This window comes from Stenella coeruleoalba (assembly GCF_951394435.1).
Source record: "Stenella coeruleoalba genome assembly, chromosome: 1".
Classification (NCBI taxonomy): domain Eukaryota; kingdom Metazoa; phylum Chordata; class Mammalia; order Artiodactyla; family Delphinidae; genus Stenella; species Stenella coeruleoalba.
In genome coordinates, this window is record NC_137169.1 from 100,806,959 (window position 1) to 100,824,944 (window position 17,986).

General features: G+C 36.1%; 1 protein-coding gene across 2 annotated transcripts in view; it reads left to right on the plus strand.

The window, feature by feature from the left end:
* Nucleotides 1-17,986, plus strand: part of SYCP1 (synaptonemal complex protein 1) — a 160,434-nt gene that overhangs the window by 94,557 nt on the left and 47,891 nt on the right. For both annotated transcript variants that reach the window (XM_079902544.1, XM_079902545.1), the window contains exons 23-24: nucleotides 988-1,050; nucleotides 1,229-1,291. In XM_079902544.1, the coding sequence (XP_079758670.1) occupies nucleotides 988-1,050; nucleotides 1,229-1,291 (126 nt within the window). The remainder of the gene's footprint in view (nucleotides 1-987; nucleotides 1,051-1,228; nucleotides 1,292-17,986) is intronic.

Sequence of the window (17,986 nt, forward strand, 5' to 3'; positions counted from 1 at the left end):
TTTTAATAAATAAAAATTGTATACACAAATAGTTTCACCTAATATGTTTATACCTGCCAATTGGCATGATAATCAGTAAAATGTTTCTCACTTTTCTATGGCTTTTCTTCTTCAGTTTTCTTTTGAGTTTTCTGAAATAGACCATTGAGGGGGATGGTGCACAGTAAAATTTAGATTAAATAAATCACTTGTAAACCCCAGTATCATACCTTATTCAGTTTCAGAATAGTTGCTGACTATGACTACATATGAGTATTTCAAAAAAGATATTTAACACAGCATTTTGTGCTAATTGTGGATATTACAATTTTTTTCCCGTTGGACTTTCTTTCTACTTTTATGGAAATTAGAACAGCTTATATATCTGTAATGTTTTAGGACCCTTTAGAAATCTGTGCTGCATTTATGGTGCTCCATATATTTTTGGGCTAGTACCTCTTAATCCAATTCTACATGTGTAGCCAGGTGAAATAGTCCCTCAAAGTGAGATATTAAAAAAATGATTTAGATGGTATTTCTGTAAGAGGAATTAGAATGTATTTAGGAGGAGATAGAGTATTATAGAGGAGATAGAGTATTATATTATTCCCCTTCCCCAAATATAATAAGTAAAAGAGATCTCATAAATGATAAATGGGGAATAATGAATAAGAAAGAAGACAAATTATAGTTAATCCCCTGGCTATCTCTAATCCTCCAATTAATTATATAATTCAGCCCTCTGTATGGGATTCAGTAAAAGGTACTTTTCCCTTAAAGTAATTGAATTCATGTGTTCTTTAAGTAGATTAAGACATTTTAAGAATTTCAAATTTGTACTGAGATAATCTATTAAAATTTGTACTTGTTCACAGAATTTTTGACATTAATGGAATTATTTAACGACATGATTTTTGAAGTGATCTCTATGCTAATATTTTTGTTAGTTTGAAATTATTTTGACTGGAATATTGAATAAAATATTTTAAATTTCTCTTGATTTTTTAGTGTAACAATTTAAGGAAACAAGTTGAAAATAAAAGCAAGGTTATTGAAGAACTCCAGCAGGAGGTATGTACTGATTCTCAAAATAAAACTATTTAAAAAAAAAAAAACAACCTATGTTTTCACTACAGTTTTAGAGAATAATGCTTTCCTTTACTTTAGTAATTTTAGTCTAAGTCAGTAACAGTGCAAGTTTGAATCACTTTGATATTAAACATAATCCTTTATTTTTATCTTTTAACAGAATAAGGCCTTAAAAAAAAAAAGTACAGCAGAAAGCAAGCAACTGAATGTTTATGAGATAAAGGTATTTGGAATCCTTATTTTTGTTTTAAAAATACTAACACATAGATGAGAATTTAGGAATTTTAAGCCCTTTATTTATATTGTAGCAATTATTTTCAATCATTATCTTGAGATTGTGGGGATCAATCCTTTTAGTTGTAGTAGAGTGCACATCTTTGGTTTATCTATGTTAAAATCATCTAAGCAGCTTAGAATATATGTACGTGTGTGTATATATATGTCTTCATATTCCTTACCCATACATTGAAAATTGAACTTGAGTAGGTTTGGGGTGGAGCCTTGGAATTGTTAGTCTGGATAAAAAAGTCAAGGCCACACTATATGCTCCCTGCAAGAGACACACTTTATTAAATAAAGATAAAAGGAAGTTGAAGTAAAAATATGGAAAAAGATATGTCATATGCTATACAAACAGTAAGCATAGAAAAGCTGGAATAACAATTTTTATAACACATATAATAGATTGAAATACAAGGAGTATTATCAGAGATCCTAAGGGGCATTTGATAATGATAAAGGTATCAGTTCATCAGGAAGGTATAACAGTCATGAATGTATTTGTTCTTAATAGCAGAGCTTCAATATACGTGAAGTAAAAACATAAAAAGCTAAAATGAGAAATAGATAATTTCATTATTATATTTGGGGGTTGTAATAGCCCTCTTTCAGCAATTAATGCAACTAGAAGAAAATAGGTAAGAATATACAAAATTTGAACAACATTATTAACTACCTTGACTTAATTGACATTTGTAGAACATTATAGCTACAACTGTAAATTCTTTTGAAGTGCACATAGGTTGTTTACCAAGATAGACCATATGCTGGGCCATACATTTAAAAATTTTAAAGTCTTATAGAGTATATTCTCTCACTACAACACAATTAAATTACAAATAAGTAACCATAAGATATCTGGAAAAGCCTAAATATTAGGAAATTAAGCATTATACTGGTAAGTAACTCATGGGCCAAAGAAGAAATCACAAGGAAAATTAGAAATTATTTTAAACGGAACGATCATAGAAATACAATATGCCAAAATTTGTGGGATGCAACTAAAGCAGTTCTTGTAGGGAAATTTATAAATAATGTTTATTTTAGAAAAGGAGAAATGACCTAGGTTTTCACCCAGATACTGAAAAGAGGTGAGCAAATGAAACCCATGGAAAGTAGACCAAAGGAAATAATAAAAATGAAAAGAGAGATCAAAGAAATAAGAGAGACAAAGACAAAAATTAATGAAATCAAAAGTTGATTCTTTGAAAATATTAATAAAATTGATAAGCCCCTAGCAGGGTTGATTACAAAAGGAGAGAGAGTAAAATTCACTGAAGGCAGGAATAAAATAGGACATTACCATATAGATACTGTAAATATTAAAAGGATAACAAAGGAATGTCATGGACAACATTATATCAATAAATCTGAAACTTAGATGAAATGGGCAAATTTATTTTTTTTAAATTTAATTAAATTTAACTTTTTTATACAGCAGGTTCTTATTAGTTATCGATTTTATACATATTAGTGTATATATGTATCTCCCAATTCTTCCCACCACCACCACCACCCCCACCCCCGCTTTTCCCCCTTGCTGTCCATACGTTTGTTCTCTACATCTGTGTCTCTGTTTCAGCCTTGCAAACCAGTTCATCTGTACCATTTTTTCTAGATTCCACATATATACGTTAATATACGATATTTGTTTTTCTCTTTCTGACTTACTTCACTTTGTATGACAGTCTGTAGGTCCATCCATGTCTTTGCAAATGACCCAATTTCATTCCTTTTTATGGCCGAGTAATATTCCACTGTATATATGGGCAAATTTCTTGGAAAACCTAACTTCCTAAAAACTGACATAAGATGAAACAGTACATCTGAAGAGCCATATATCAGGGAAATTGAATTTGTCATCAAAAATCTCCTAGAGAGGGCTTCCGTGGTGGCGCAGTGGTTGGGAGTCTGCCTGCCAATGCAGGGGACACGGGTTCGTGCCCCGGTCCAGGAAGATCCCACATGCCGCGGGGCGGCTGGACCCGTGAGCCATGGCCGCTGAGCCTGCGCGTCTGGAGCCTGTGCTCTGCAACGGGAGAGGCCACAACAGTGAGAGGCCCGCGTGCCACAAAAAAAAAAAAAAAAAAAAAATCTCCTAGAGAAGAGATATACCATGTTCTTGGATTGGAAGGATCAATATTGTGAAAACGACTATGCTACCCAAAGCAATCTACAGATTCAGTGCAATCCCTATCAAACTACCAATGGCATTTTTCACAGAACTAGAAGAAAAAAATCTTAAAATTTGTATGGAGACACAAAAGACCCTGAATAACCAAAGCAATCTTGAGAAAGAAAAATGGAGTTGGAGGAATCAGACGCCCTGACTTCTGACTATACTACCAAGCTATAGTAATCAAGACAATGTAGTACTGACACAAAAACAGAAATATAGATCAATGGAACAGGATAGAAAGCCCAGAGATAAACCCACACACCTATGTCAACTAATCTATGACAAAGGAGTCAAGGATATACAATGGGGAAAAGACAGTCTCTTCAGTAAGTGGTCCTGGGAAAACTGGACAGCTACATGTAAAAGAATGAAATGAGAACACTCCCTAACACCATACACAAAAGTAAACTCAAAATGGATTAAAGACCTAAATGTAAGACTGGACACTATAAAATGCTTAGAGGAAAACAGGCAGAACACTCTATGACATAAATCACATCAAGATCCTTTTTGACCCACCTCCTAGAGTAATGGAAATAAGCAAAAATAAACAAATGGGACCTAATGAAACTTAAAAGCTTTTGCACAGCAAAGGAAACTATAAACAAGACAAAAAGACAGCCCTCAGAATGGGAGAAAATATTTGCAAATGAATCAACAGACAAAGGATTAATCTCCAAAATATATAAACAGTTCATGCAGCTCAATATAAAAAAAACAAACAACCCAATCAAAAAATGGGCAGAAGATCTAAACAGACATTTCTCCAAAGAAGACATACAGATGGCCCAAAGCACATGAAAAGATGCTCAACATCACTAATTATTAGAAAATGCAAATCAAACCTACCATGAGGTATCACCTCACACCGGTCAGAATGGCCATCATCAAAAAAATCTACAAACAAATGCTGGAGAGGGTGTGAAGAAAAGGGAACCCTCTTACATTGTTGGTTGGAATGTAAATTGATATAGCCACTATGGAGAACAGTATGGAAGTTCCTAGAAAAACTAAAAATAGAATTACCATGTGATCCAGCAATCCCACTACTGGGCATATACCCAGAGAAAACCATAATTCAGAAAGACACATGCACCCCAATGTTCATTGCAGCACTATTTACAATAACCAGGTCATGGAAGCAACCTAAGTGCCCATTGACAGACGAATGGATAAAGAAGATGTGGTACGTATATGCAATGGAATATTACTTATCCATAAAAAGGAACTCAATTGGGTCATTTGTAGAGATGTGGTTGGACCTAAAGACTGTCATACAGAGTGAAGCAAGTCAGAGAAAAACAAATATCATATATTAACGCATATTTGTGGAATCCAGAAAAATGGTACAGATGAACCGGTTTGCAGGGCAGAAATAGAGACACAGATGTAGAGAACAAACGTATGGACACCAAGGGGGGAAGTGTGTGTGGGGGTGTGGTTGGATGAATTGAGAGATTGGGATTGACATATATGCACCAATATGTATAAAATAGATAACTAATAAGAACCTGCTGTATAAAAACAAATTAAATAAAATTCAAAAAAAAATCTCCTTGAGAAAATCCTGATCTGGAAGTTATCAGGTGAATTCTAACACACACTTCAGGAAGAAATAATGCCAGTGTTCTACAAATTCTTTCAAAAAATAGAAGAGGGGAAACAATTCCCAACTAGTTTTTTGATACAAAATCCTGATAAAGATATTACAAGAAAAAAAATTACAGACCAGTATCCTTTATAGAGACATAAAACCCTTAAAAAAATACCAGTAAATATAATCTAGCAATATATTAAAACCATATTACATTGAAGAAGTGGGGGTTTTTGAAACTTAAGTTAGGTTTAAAATTTGAAACTATCAGTGTAATTTACTGTATCAAGTGATTAAATAGAAAAATATAATCAGCTCAATGATTGCAGAGAAACATTTGACAAAATTCAGCACTCATTCTTGATAAAAAAATTTCAACAAAACTAGGTATAAAAGGAGACTTTATCAGTCTAATACAGAATACCTACAAAATACCTAGAGCTAGCATCATACTTAATGATGAAAGACTGAATACTTTCTCTTTAGTATCAAGAACAGTGTCTGCTCTTACTACCCCATTCAACATTGTATTGGAGGTTCTAGCTAGTACATTAAGGCAAGAAAAAGGAATAAAGTTATATAGATTGTAAAACAATATGTAAAACTGTTTCTTCTTAAGTGATGTGATGGTCTACACTGAAAATTCTAAGGTTTCTACAAAGTCACTAGTGTACTAGTAAGTGAACTAGCAATATTCATAAAAATATGATAAATTAGACTTCATCAAAATCTGAAAGATCTGTATATCAAAAGGTATCATTAAGAAGATAGGCGGGCTTCCCTGGTGGCGCAGTGGTTGAGAGTCTGCCTGCCGATGCAGGGGACATGGGTTCGTGCCCCGGTCCGGGAAGATCCCACATGCCGCAGAGCGGCTAGGCCCGTGAGCCATGGCCGCTGAGCCTGCGCGTCCGGAGAGGCCACAACAGTGAGAGGCCCGCGTACCGGAAAAAAAAAAAAAAAAAAGAAAATAGGCAAAGTACAAAGAAGACGAAAATACTGACAAAAATATTTGTTTGACAACTAACATATATCCAGAATATATAACGAACTCTTAAAACTCAACACTAAAATACAAATATTCCAATTCAAAATTGGCAAAAGACAACTACAAACAACCTGGATTGGAAATGGGCAAAGGACTTGAATAAATATTTCTCCACAGAAGATGTATGAATGGTATATAGGTACATGAAAAGATCTTCAACATCACTAATCATTAGGAAAATGCAAATCAAAACCACAGTAAGATGCCACCTCACATCCATTAGGATGGGTACTATTAAAAAAAAAAGAACATAAGAAATATTTGTGAAATTGTAGAGAAATTGGAATCCTTGTACACTTTGGTGGGATGTCAAATGGTACCATTGCTATGGAAAGCAGTCTGGTGGTTACTCAAAAATTAAAAACTGAATTAACATATGATCTGGTAATTCCATCTCTGTGTATATACCTAAAGAATTGAAAGTAGGGTCTGAAAGAAATATGTATACACCCGTGTTTTTAGCAGCATTATTCACAATAGCTGAAAGGTAGAAGCAACTCAACATTCATTGACTAATGAGTGACAAACAAAATGTGGTATATACATAGAATGAAATTTTACCCAGCCTTAAGAAAGAAGGAAATTCTGATATATGCTACGGCATGAATAAACCTTGAGGGCATAAGCTAAGTGAAAGAAGCCAGTCACAAAAAGACAAATATTATTCTACTTATGTGAGGTACCTAGGGTTGTCAAATTTATGGGCTAGAGAGTGGTGGTTGCCAGGGACTGTGCGAGGTGGGTAGTGGGGAATTATTTAATGGGTATAGAGTTTCAGTTTTATGAGATAAAGAGTTCTGGGGATTGGTTGCATAACCATGTAAATGAACTGTATGGTTTAGAAAGGTTAAGATGGCAAATTTTATGTTATGGGTATTTTATCATAATAAAAATTAAAAAGTGGGCAAAAGACTTGAATAGACACTTCACAAAGGAAATATACTAATGACTGATTAGCTCATGAAGAAATATTTGACACTATTAGTTACAGAAATAAAAATAAAATCACAATGGGATATCACTACACCCCTAAGTAGGACTAGCCACATAATATGTAGGGCTCAGTGCAAAATGAAAAGGTGGGGCACCTAGTTCAAATATTCTTAAAAAATTCAAAATAGGCTGGAAACTAATCAGAGAGCATTGTATGACTACATAGGTCTCACACCTATGAAAGTGGGCCCTACCTACAAGAATGGTTGAAATTTTATTGGTTCATCTGTTGATGGACATTTAGGTTGCTTCTATATCTTGACTATTGTAAATAATGCTACAAGGAACATAGGGGTACATATATATTTCAAATTAGTGTTTTTGCTTTCCTCAGAAAAGCACCCAGAAATGGAATTGCTGCATCGTAGGGTAGTGTTCTTTTTTAATTTTCTGAGGAATTTCCATACTGTTTTCCACAGTGGCTGTACCAATTTACATTTCTACTGACAGTGCATGAGGGTTCCCTTTTCTCCACATCCTCATCAATGCTTGTTATTTGTTGTCTTTGAGGATAGTCATTCTGACAGGTGAGGGGTGATACCTCGTGGTAGGTTTGATTTGCATTTCTCTAGTAATAAGTGATGTTGAGCATCTTTTCATGTGCTTTTGGCCATCTGTATGTCTTCTTTGGAGAAATGTCTGTTTAGATCTTCTGCCCAGTTTTTGATTGGATTGTTTGTTTTTTTAATATTGGGCTGTGTGAGCTGTTTGTATATTTTGGAGATTAATCCCTTGTCAGTCACTTTGCTTGCAAATATTTTTTCTTGTTTTTTTGGTTGTCTTTCCATTTTGTTTATGGCTTCCTTTGCTGTGCAAAAGCTTTTAAGTTTAGTTAGGTCCCATTTGTTTATTTTTGTTTTATTTTAGTTACTCTAGGAGGTGGATCCAAAAAGATATTGCTACAATTATGTCAGAGAGTGTTCTGCCTATGTTTTCCTCTAAGAGTTTTATAGTATCCGGCCTTACATTTAGGTCTTTAATCCAGTTTTAGTATATTTTTGTGTATGGTGTTAGGGAGTGTTCTAATTTCATTCTTTCTCATAAAGCTGTCCAGTTTTCCCAGCACTGGTTATTGAAGAGGCTGTCTTTTCTCCATTGTATATTCTTGCCTCCTTTGTCATAGATCAGTTCACCATAGGTGCGTGAGTTTATCTCTGGAGTTTCTATTCTGTTGCATTGAGCTATATTTTTGTTTTTGTGCCAATATTATACTGTTTTGATTATTGTAGCTTTGTATTGTCTGAAGTCAGGGTGTCTGATTCCTCCAGCTCCATTTTTCTTTCTCAAGATTGCTTCGACTATTTGGGGTCTTTTATGTTTCCATACAAATTAAAATTTTTTTTTGTTCTATTTCTGTAAAAAAGGCCATTGGTAATTTGCTGGGGTTGCATTGAGTCTGTAGATTGACTTGGGTAGTATAGTCATTTTGACAACATTGATTCTTCCAATACAAGCATATGGTATATTTCTCCATCTGTTTGTGTTATCTTTGATTTCTTTCATCAGCATCTTATAGCTTTCAGAGTACAGGTCTTTTGCCTCCTTAGATAGGTTTATTCCTAGGTATTGTATTCTTTTTGATGCGATGGTAAATGGGATTGTTTCCTCAGTTTCTTTTTCTGATCTTTTGTTGTCAGTGTATAGGAATGCAACATTTCTGTGTATTAATTTATTTGTATAGGAATGCAACATTTCTGTGTATTAATTTAGTATCCTGCAACTTTGCCAAATTCATTGATGAGCTCTAGTAGTTTTCTGGTAGCATCTTTAGGATTTTCTGTGTATGGTATCATGGCATCTGCAAACAGTGACAGTTTTACTTTTTCCTTTGCAATATGGATTCCCTTTATTTCTTTTTCTTCTCTGTTTTCCATGGCTAGGATTTCCAAAACTATGTTGGATAAAAGTGACAAGAGTGGACATCCTTGTCTTGTTCCTGATCTTAGAGGAAATGCTTTCAGTTTTTTTTTTTTTTTTTTACATCTTTATTGGAGTATAATTGTTTTACAGTGGTGTGTTAGTTTCTGCTTTATAACAAAGTGAATCAGTTATACATATACATATGTTCCCATATCTCTTCCCTCTTGCATCTCTCTCCCTCCTACCCTCCCTATCCCACCACTCTAGGTGGTCACAAAGCACTGAGCTGATCTCCCTGTGCTATGTGGCTGCTTCCCACTAGCTATGACCTACTAGAGAATGGACTTGAGGGTATGGGGAGGGGGAATGGTAAGCTGTGACAAAGTGAGAGAGTGGCATGGACATATATACACTGCTTTCAGTTTTTCACCACTGAGAATAAGGGTTTCTGTGGGTTTGTCATATATGGCCTTTATTATGTTGAGGTAGGTTCCCTCTATGCCAACTTTCTGGAGAGCTTTTATCATAAATGGGTGTTGAATTTTGTCAAAAGCTTTTCCTGCATCTACTGAGATGATCGTATGGTTTTTATTCTTCAGTTTGTTAATGTGGTGTGTCCCACTGATTTGCATATATTAAAAACTCCTGCATCCCTGGGATAAATCCCACTTGATCATGGTGTATGCGACTTTTAACGTATCGTTTGTTGGATTCGGTTTGCTAGTATTTTGTTGAGGATTTTTGTGTCTCTGTTCATCCATGTGTAATTTTCTTTTATTGTGGTATCTTTGTCTGGTTTTGGTATCAGGGTGTTGGTGGCCTCATAAAATGAGCTTAGGAGTGTTTCTTTCTCTGCAATTTTTTGGAAGAGTTTCAGAAGAATAGGTGTTAACTCTTCTCTAAATGTTTGATACAGTTTGCCTGTGAAGCCATCTGGTTCTGGACTTTTGTTTGTTGGAAATTTTAAAATCACAGTTGCAATTTCAGTACTTGTGATTGGTCTGTTCATGTTTTCTATTTCTTCCTGGTTCAGTCTTGGGAGATTGTACCCTTCTAAGAATTTGTCCATTTCTTCTAGGTTGTCCATTTTATTGGTGTGTAGTTGCTTGTAGTAATGTCCTAATTTTATTGATTTGAGCCCTTTCCCTTTTTTTCTTGATGAGTCTGGCTAAAGGTTTATCAATTTTGTTTATCTTTTCAAGGAACCAGCTTTTAATTTCATTGATCTTGTTTTCTTTGTCTCTATTTCATTTATTTCTGCTCTGATCTTTATGAGTTTTTTCCTTCTACTAACTTTGGGCTTTGTTTTTCTTTCTCTAGTTGCTTTAAGTGTAAGGTTAAGTTGTTTATTTGATATTTTTCTTGTTTCCTAAGGTAATATTGTATTGCTGTAAACTTTCCTCTTGGGACTGCTTTTACTGTGTCCCATAGATTTTAGATTGTCATGTTTCATTGTCATTTTTCTCTAGGTATTTTTTGATTTCCTCTTTGATTTCTTCAGTGATCCATTGGTTGTTTAGTAACATATTGTTTAGCCTCCTCGTGTTTGTGTTTTTTACAGTTTTTTCCTGTAATTTCTTTCTTTTATTTTTAATAAATTTATTTATTTATTTATTTACTTATTTTATTTTTGGCTGCTTTGGGTTCTCGTTGCTGCTCACAGGCTTTCTTTTAGGTTCGGTGAGCGGGGTCTACTCTGTTGCAGTGCGTGGGCTTCTCATTGTGGTGGCTTCTGTTTGTTGCAGAGCACAGGCTCTAGGTGTGCAGGCTCAGTAGTTGTGGTACGTGGACTCTAGAGCACAGGCTTCTGTAGTTGTGGTGCACGGGCTTAGTTGCTCTGCAGCATGTGGGATCTTCCCGGACCAGGGCTCAAACCCATGTCCCCTGCACTGGCAGGTGGATTCTTAACCACTGCACCACCAGGGAAGCTCCTCCTGTAATTTATTTCTAATTTCAGAGCGTTGTGGTTGGCGAAGATGCTTGATATGATTTCCATTGTCTTAAATTTACCGAGGCTTGATTTGTGGTCCAAGATGTGATCTATCCTAGAGAACATTTTGTGTGCATTTGAGAAGAAAGTGTATTCTGGTGCTTTTGGATCGAATGTTTTATAAATATCAGTTAAGTCCGAATGGTCTAATGTGTCATTTAAGGCCTGTGGTTCCTTATTGATTTTCTATCTGGATGATCTGTCCTTTGGTATAAGTGGGGTGTTAAAGTCCCCCACTTTTATTGTGTTACTGTCAATTTCCCCTTTTATGGTTGTTAGCATTTGCATTATATATTGAGGTGCTCCTATGTTGGGTGCGTATATTTTTACAATTGTTATATCTTCTTGTATTGTTCCCTTGATCATTGTGTAGTGTTCTTCCTTATCCCTTGTAACAGTCTTTAATTTTTATCATTTTTTAACAACTTTATTGGAGTATAATTGCTTTACAGTGTTGTGTTAGTTTCTGCTGTATAACAAAGTGAGTCAGCTATATGCATACGTATATCCCCATAACCTCTTACTCATGTGTCTCCCTGTTATCCCACACCTCTAGGTGGTTGCAAAGCACCGAACTGATCTTCCTCTGCCATGCAGCTGCTTCCCACTAGCTATCTGTTTTATATTTGGTAGTGTACATGTGTCAATGCTACTCTGTCACTTCGTCGCAGCTTACCCTTCCCCCTCCACGTGTTGTCAAGTCCATTCTCTACGTCTGTGTCCTTTTTCCTGTCCTGCCCCTATTTCATCAGAACCATTTTGTTTTTTAGATTCCATATCTATGTGTTAGCATACGGTATTTATTTTTCTCTTTCTGATTTACTTCACTCTGTATGACAGACTCTGGGACAATTTCATTTCTTGTTATGGCTCAGTAATAGTCCACTGTATATATGTGTCACATCTTCTTTATCCATTCATCTGTTGATGGACACGTAGGTTGCTTCCATGTCCTGGCTATTGTAAATATTGCTGCAATGAACATTGTGATACATGACTCTTTTTGAATTATGGTTTTCTCAGGGTATATGCCCAGTAGTGGGATTGCTGGGTCATATGGTAGTTGTATTTTTAGTTTTTTAAGGAACCTCCATACTGTTCTCCATAGTGGCTGTATCAATTTACATTTCTACCAACAGTGCAGGAGGGTGCCTTTTTCTTCACACTCTCTCCAGCATTTATTGTTTGTAGATTTTTTGATGATGGCGATTCTGACCGGTGTGAGGTGATACCTTATTGTAGTTTTGATTTACATTTCTCTAATGATTAGTGATGTTGAGCATCTTTTCATGTGTTTGTTGGCCATCTGTATATCTCCTTTGGAGAAATGTCTATTTAGGTCTTCTGCCCATTTTTGGATTGGGTTATTTGCTTTTTTGATATTGAGCTGCATGAGGTGCTTGTATATTTTTAAGATTAATCCTTTGTCAGTTGCTTCATTTGCAAATATTTTCTCCCATTCTGAGTGTTGTCTTTTTGTGTATATTTATGGTTTCCTTTGCTGTGCAAAATCTTTTAAGTTTCATTAGGTCCCATTTGTTTTTATTTCCATTTCTCTAGGAGGTGGGTCAAAATGGATCTTGCTGTGATTTATGTCATAGAGTATTCTGCCTATGTTTTACTCTAAGAGTTTTATACTGTCTGCCCTTACATTTAGGTCTTTAATCCATTTTGAGTTTAATTTTGTGTAAGGTGTTAGGAAGGGTTCTAATTTCATTCTTTTACATGTAGCTGTCCAGTTGTCCCAGCACCACTTATTGAAGAGGCTGTCTTTTCTCCATTGTATACTCTTGCCTCTTTTATCAAATATAAGTTGACCATATGTGCATGGGTTTGTCTCTGGGCTTTCTCTCCTGTTCCATTGATCTGTATTTCTATTTTTGTGCCCATACCGTATTGTCTTCATTACTGTAGCTTTGTAGTATATTCCGAAATCTGGGAACCTGATTCCTCCAGCTCCATTTTTCTTTCTCAACATTGTTTAGCTATTCGGGGTCTTTTGTGTTTCCATACAAATTGTGCAATTTTTTCTTCTAGTTCTGTGAAAAATGCCTTTGGTAGTTTGATAGGGATTGCACTGAATCTGTAAATTGCTTTGGGTAGTATAGTCATTTTCACAATGCTGATTCTTCTAATCCAAGAACATAGTATATCTCTCCATCTGTTGGTATCATCTTGAATTTCTTTCATCAGTGTCATGTAGTTTTCTACATACAGATCTTTTGCCTCCTTAGGTAGGTTTATACCTAGGTATTTTATTTTTTTTGTTGCAATGGTAAATGTCAGTGTTTCCTTAATTTCTCTTTCAGACTTTTCATCATTGGTGTAAAGAAATACAAGAGATTTCTGTGAAGTAATTTTGTATCTTTCTACTCTACCAAATTCATTGATTAGCGCTAGTAGTTTTCAGGTAGCATCTTTAGGATTCCCTATGTACAGTATCATGTGATCTGCAAACAGTGACAGTTTCACTTCTTCTTTTCCAATTTGTATTCCTTTTATTTCTTTTTCTTATCTGATTGCTGTGGCTAAAACTTCCAAAACTATATTGAATAATAGTGCCAAGAGTGGGCAACCTTGTCTTCTTCCTGATATTTGAGGAAATGGTTTCAGTTTTTCACCATTGAGAACCATGTTGGCTGTGGGTTTGTCATATATGACCTTTATTATGTTGATGTAGGGTCCCTTTATGCCTACTTTCTGGCATAAATTGGTGCTGAATTTTGTCAAAAGCTTTTTCTGCATCTATTGAGATTATCATATGGTTTTTATCCTTCAATTTGTTAATGTGGTGTATCACATTGTTTGATTTGCATATATTGAGGAATCTTTGCATTCTTGGGATAAACCCTAGTTGATCATGGTGTATGGTCATTTTAAGTATTGTTGGATTCTGTTTGCTAGTAGTTTGTTGAGGATTTTGGCATCTATGGTCATCAGTGAATTTGGCCTGTAGTTTTCTTTTTTTGTGACATCTTTGTCTGGTTTTGGTATCAGGGTGATGGTGGCTTTATAGAATGAGTTTGGGAGTGTTCCTCCCTCTGCTATATTTTGGAAGAGTTTGAGAAGGATAGGTGTTAGCTCTTCTATAAATGTTTGATAGAATTTGCCTGTGAAACCATCTGGTCCTGGGCTTCTCTTTTTTGGAAGATTTTTAATCACAATCTCAATTTCAGTCCTTGTGATTGGTCTGTTTATATTTTTTATTTCTTCCTGTTCAGTCTCAGAAGGTTGTGCTTTTCTAAGAATATGTCCATTTCTTACAGGTTGTCCATTTTATTGACATATTGTTGCTTGTAGTAATCTCTCATGATCCTTTGTATTTCTGCAGTGTCAGTTGTTACTTCTCCTTTTTCATTTCTTATTCTGTTGATTTGAGTCTTCTCCCTGTTTTTCTTGGTGAGTCTGGTAATGGTTTCTCAATTTTGTTTATCTTCTCAAAGAACCAGCTTTTAGTTTTATTGATCTTATCTATTGTTTGCTTCATTTCTTTTTCATTTATTTCTGATCTGATCTTTACGATTTCTTTCCTTCTGCTAACTTTGGGTTTTTTCTTTCTTCTTTCTCTAATTGCTTTAGGTGTAAGGTTAGGTTTTATTTGAGATGTTTCTTGTTTCTTGAGGTAGGATTGTATTGCTATAAACTTCCCTCTTAGAACTGCTTTTGCTGCATCCCATAGGTTTTGGGTCGTCGTGTTTTCATTGTCATTTGTTTCTAGGTATTTTTTTATTTCCTCTTTGATTTCTTCAGTGATCTCTTGGTTATTTAGTACTGTATTGTTTATCCTCCATGTGTTTGTATTTTTTATAGATTTTTTCCTGTAATTGATATCTAGTCTCATAGCCTTGTGGTCGGAAAAGATACTTGATATTATTTCAATTTTCTTAAATTTTCCAAGGCTTGATTTGTGACCCAAGATATGATCTATATTGCAGAATTGTTCCATGAGCACTTGAGAAGAAAGTGTATTCTGTTGTTTTTAGGTGGAATGTCATATAAATATCAATTAAGTCCATCTTGTTTAATGTATCATTTAAAGCTTGTGTTGCCTTATTCATTTTCTTTTTGGATGATCTCTCCATTGGTGAAAGTGGGGTGTTAAAGTCCCCTACTATCATTGTGTTACTGTCGATTTCCCCTCTTATGGCTGTCAGCATTTGCCTTATGTATTGAGGTGCTCCTATGTTGGGTGCATAAATATTTACAATTGTTGTATCTTCTTGGATTTTTCCCTTGGTCATTATGTAGTGTCCTTCTTTTTCTCTTATAATAGTCATTATTTTAGAATCTATTTTGTCTGATATGAGTGTTGCTACTCCAGATTTCTTTTGATTTCCATTTTTATGGAATACCTTTTTCCATCTACTCACTTTCAGTCTGTATGTGTCCATAGATCTGAAGTGGGTCTCTTCTAGCATATATATGGGTCTTTTTTAAAATTCTTTCAGCCAGTCTGCCTCTTTTGGTTGGAGCATTTAATCTATTTACAATTAAGGTAATTATCGGTATGTATGTTCTTATTGCCATTTTCTTAATTGTTTTGGATTTGTTTTTGTAGGTGATTTTTCTTCCCTTCTTCTTTTGTTCTCTTCTCTTTTGATTTAATGACTATCTTTTAGTATTATGTTTGGGTTGCTTTTCCTTCTTTGTGTGTGATTCTATTGTTTTTTGTTTGCAGTTCCCATGAGGTATTGATATAGCAATCTTTATATATACAAGGTTGTTTTAAGTTGCTGGTATCTTAATTTCAAATGCATTTCCCATTTCCTGCTTTTGTACTCTCCTCACGGTTGCTGGTTTTGATATATTTGTATGTGGATGAATTTTTACTTTTACTGTATGTTTGCCTTTACCAGTGACTTTTCCCATTTGTGATTTTCTTGTTTCTAGTTGTGGCCTCTTTTTCCCCCCCCACCTAGCGAAGTTCTTTTAGCATTTTTTGTAAGGCTGGTTTGGTAGTGCTGAATTCTCTTAGCTTTTGCTTATCTGTAAAGCTTTTGATTTCTCCCTGGAATCTTAATGAGAGCCTTGTTGGGTAAAGTATTCTTGGTTGTAGGTCTTTCCCTTTCATCACTTTAAATATATTCTGCCACTCCCTTCTGGCCTACAGAGTTTCTGCTGAAAAATCAACTGATAGCCTTATGGGTTTTCCCTTGTATATTATTTGTCACTTTTTCCTTGTTGCTTTTAATATTTTTTTCTTGGTATTTAATTTTTTTCTGTCTGATTAATATGTGTTTTGGCATGTTCCTCCTTGGGTTTATCCTGTATGGGACTCTCTGTGCTTCCTGGCCTTGAGTGAGTGTTTCCTTTCTAATATTAGGGAAATTTTTGACTATAATTTCTTCAAATATTTTCTCAGGCCCTTTCTCTTTCTCTTCTCCTTCTGGGACCCATATAATGCAAATTTTGTTACATTTATTGTTGTCCCAGAGGTCTCTGAGACTGTCCTCATTTCTTTTAACTCTTTTTTTCTTTATTCTGTTCTGTGGCAGTGATTTCCACCATTCTATATTCCAGCTCACTTGTTCATTCTTCTGCCTCAGTTATTCTGCTATTGATTCCTTCTAGTGTATTTTTCATTTCATTTGTTGTATTGTTCATATCTGTTCTTTAAATCTTGTAGCTCTTTGTTAAACATTTCTTGTATCTTCTCGGTCTGTGCCGCCATTCTTTTTCTGAGATTTTGGATCATCTTTAGTATTGTTACTCTGAATTCTTTTTTGGGTAGGTTGCCTATGTCCTCTACATTTAGTTGTTCTTGTGGGTTTTTATCTTTTTCCTTCATCTGAAACATATTTCTCTGTCATCTCATTATGTCTAACTTTCTGTGTTTGTGGTCTCCTTTCCGCAGGCTGCAGGATCATAGTTCCTCTTGCTTCTGGTATCTGCTCCTTGGTGGAAGAGTTTGGTCTGGGGCCTTGTGGAGGTTTCCTGGTGGGAGGGACTGGTGCCTGCCCTCTGGTGGGTGGAGATGGGTCTTGTCCGTCTGGTGGGCAGGACTGTGTCAAGCGGTATGAGGTGGCTGTGAGCTCAGTACTCCTTTAGGCAGCCTGTCTACTGATGGGTAGGGTTGTATTTCTAACCTGCTGGTTGTTTGGCCTGAGTTGTTCCAGTGCTGGAGCCTGCATGCTGTTTGTGGGGCTGGGTCTTGGTGCTGAAATTGGAAACTCCAGGAGTGCTTATGCTTATCAATATTCCCTGAGGTCTCCACAACCAGTGTCCTTGCTTCCACAGTGAGCTACAGGCAACCCATGCCTCCCCAGGAGACCTCCCAAGACCCCTAGGTAGGTCTAGCCCAGGTTCCTATGGAGATACTGCTTTGTGTTGGGTCCCCGTGCATATGAGACCCTGTGTGTGCCCTCTAAGAATGCAGTCTCTGTATCCCTCAGCTCTGTTGGGCTCCCGCACTCAAGACCCACTGGCCTTCAAAGCCAAATGCTCGGGTGGCTCTTCCTCCCGACGCCAGAACCTCACACTGTGTTGGAGGGCTATTTTTATGTGGGAACGTCCTTGTGTAGTCTCTGTGTGTTTAATATTTTTTGGTTTGGGGGCTGTTTTTTAGTATGGATGTCTGCCACCTGTTTCCCAGTGTATGCTGGCCGTTATCCCCTTGATAGGAGGTTGTGGTGACCAGAGCCTGCACTAGATATTGAGTGAGGCCTCCCCTTTGCTCTGTGATTGTCACAGCCCTGTCAGGGGCAGGGTTTGCTCCCTAGTTCTTGGAGTAGAGGCCCCCAGATCTGTTTTGGAGCTGTATTTCTGATCTGCAGTGCTAGGTAGGCAGGATTGGAGCATTCCCACTGGGAGAGACGCTGCTAAATATTACTCCTCTGAAACTGTTCACCTGTGAGCGTGCTCTGTTGTGTCACCTTTTACCCATTGTGTGGGCTCACAAATTACATTTTTGTTGTCAGTGCTCATGACCCACCTTAACTGTGGGTATGCCAGCAATTGATTGGCCCTGGTGTCTCTTTG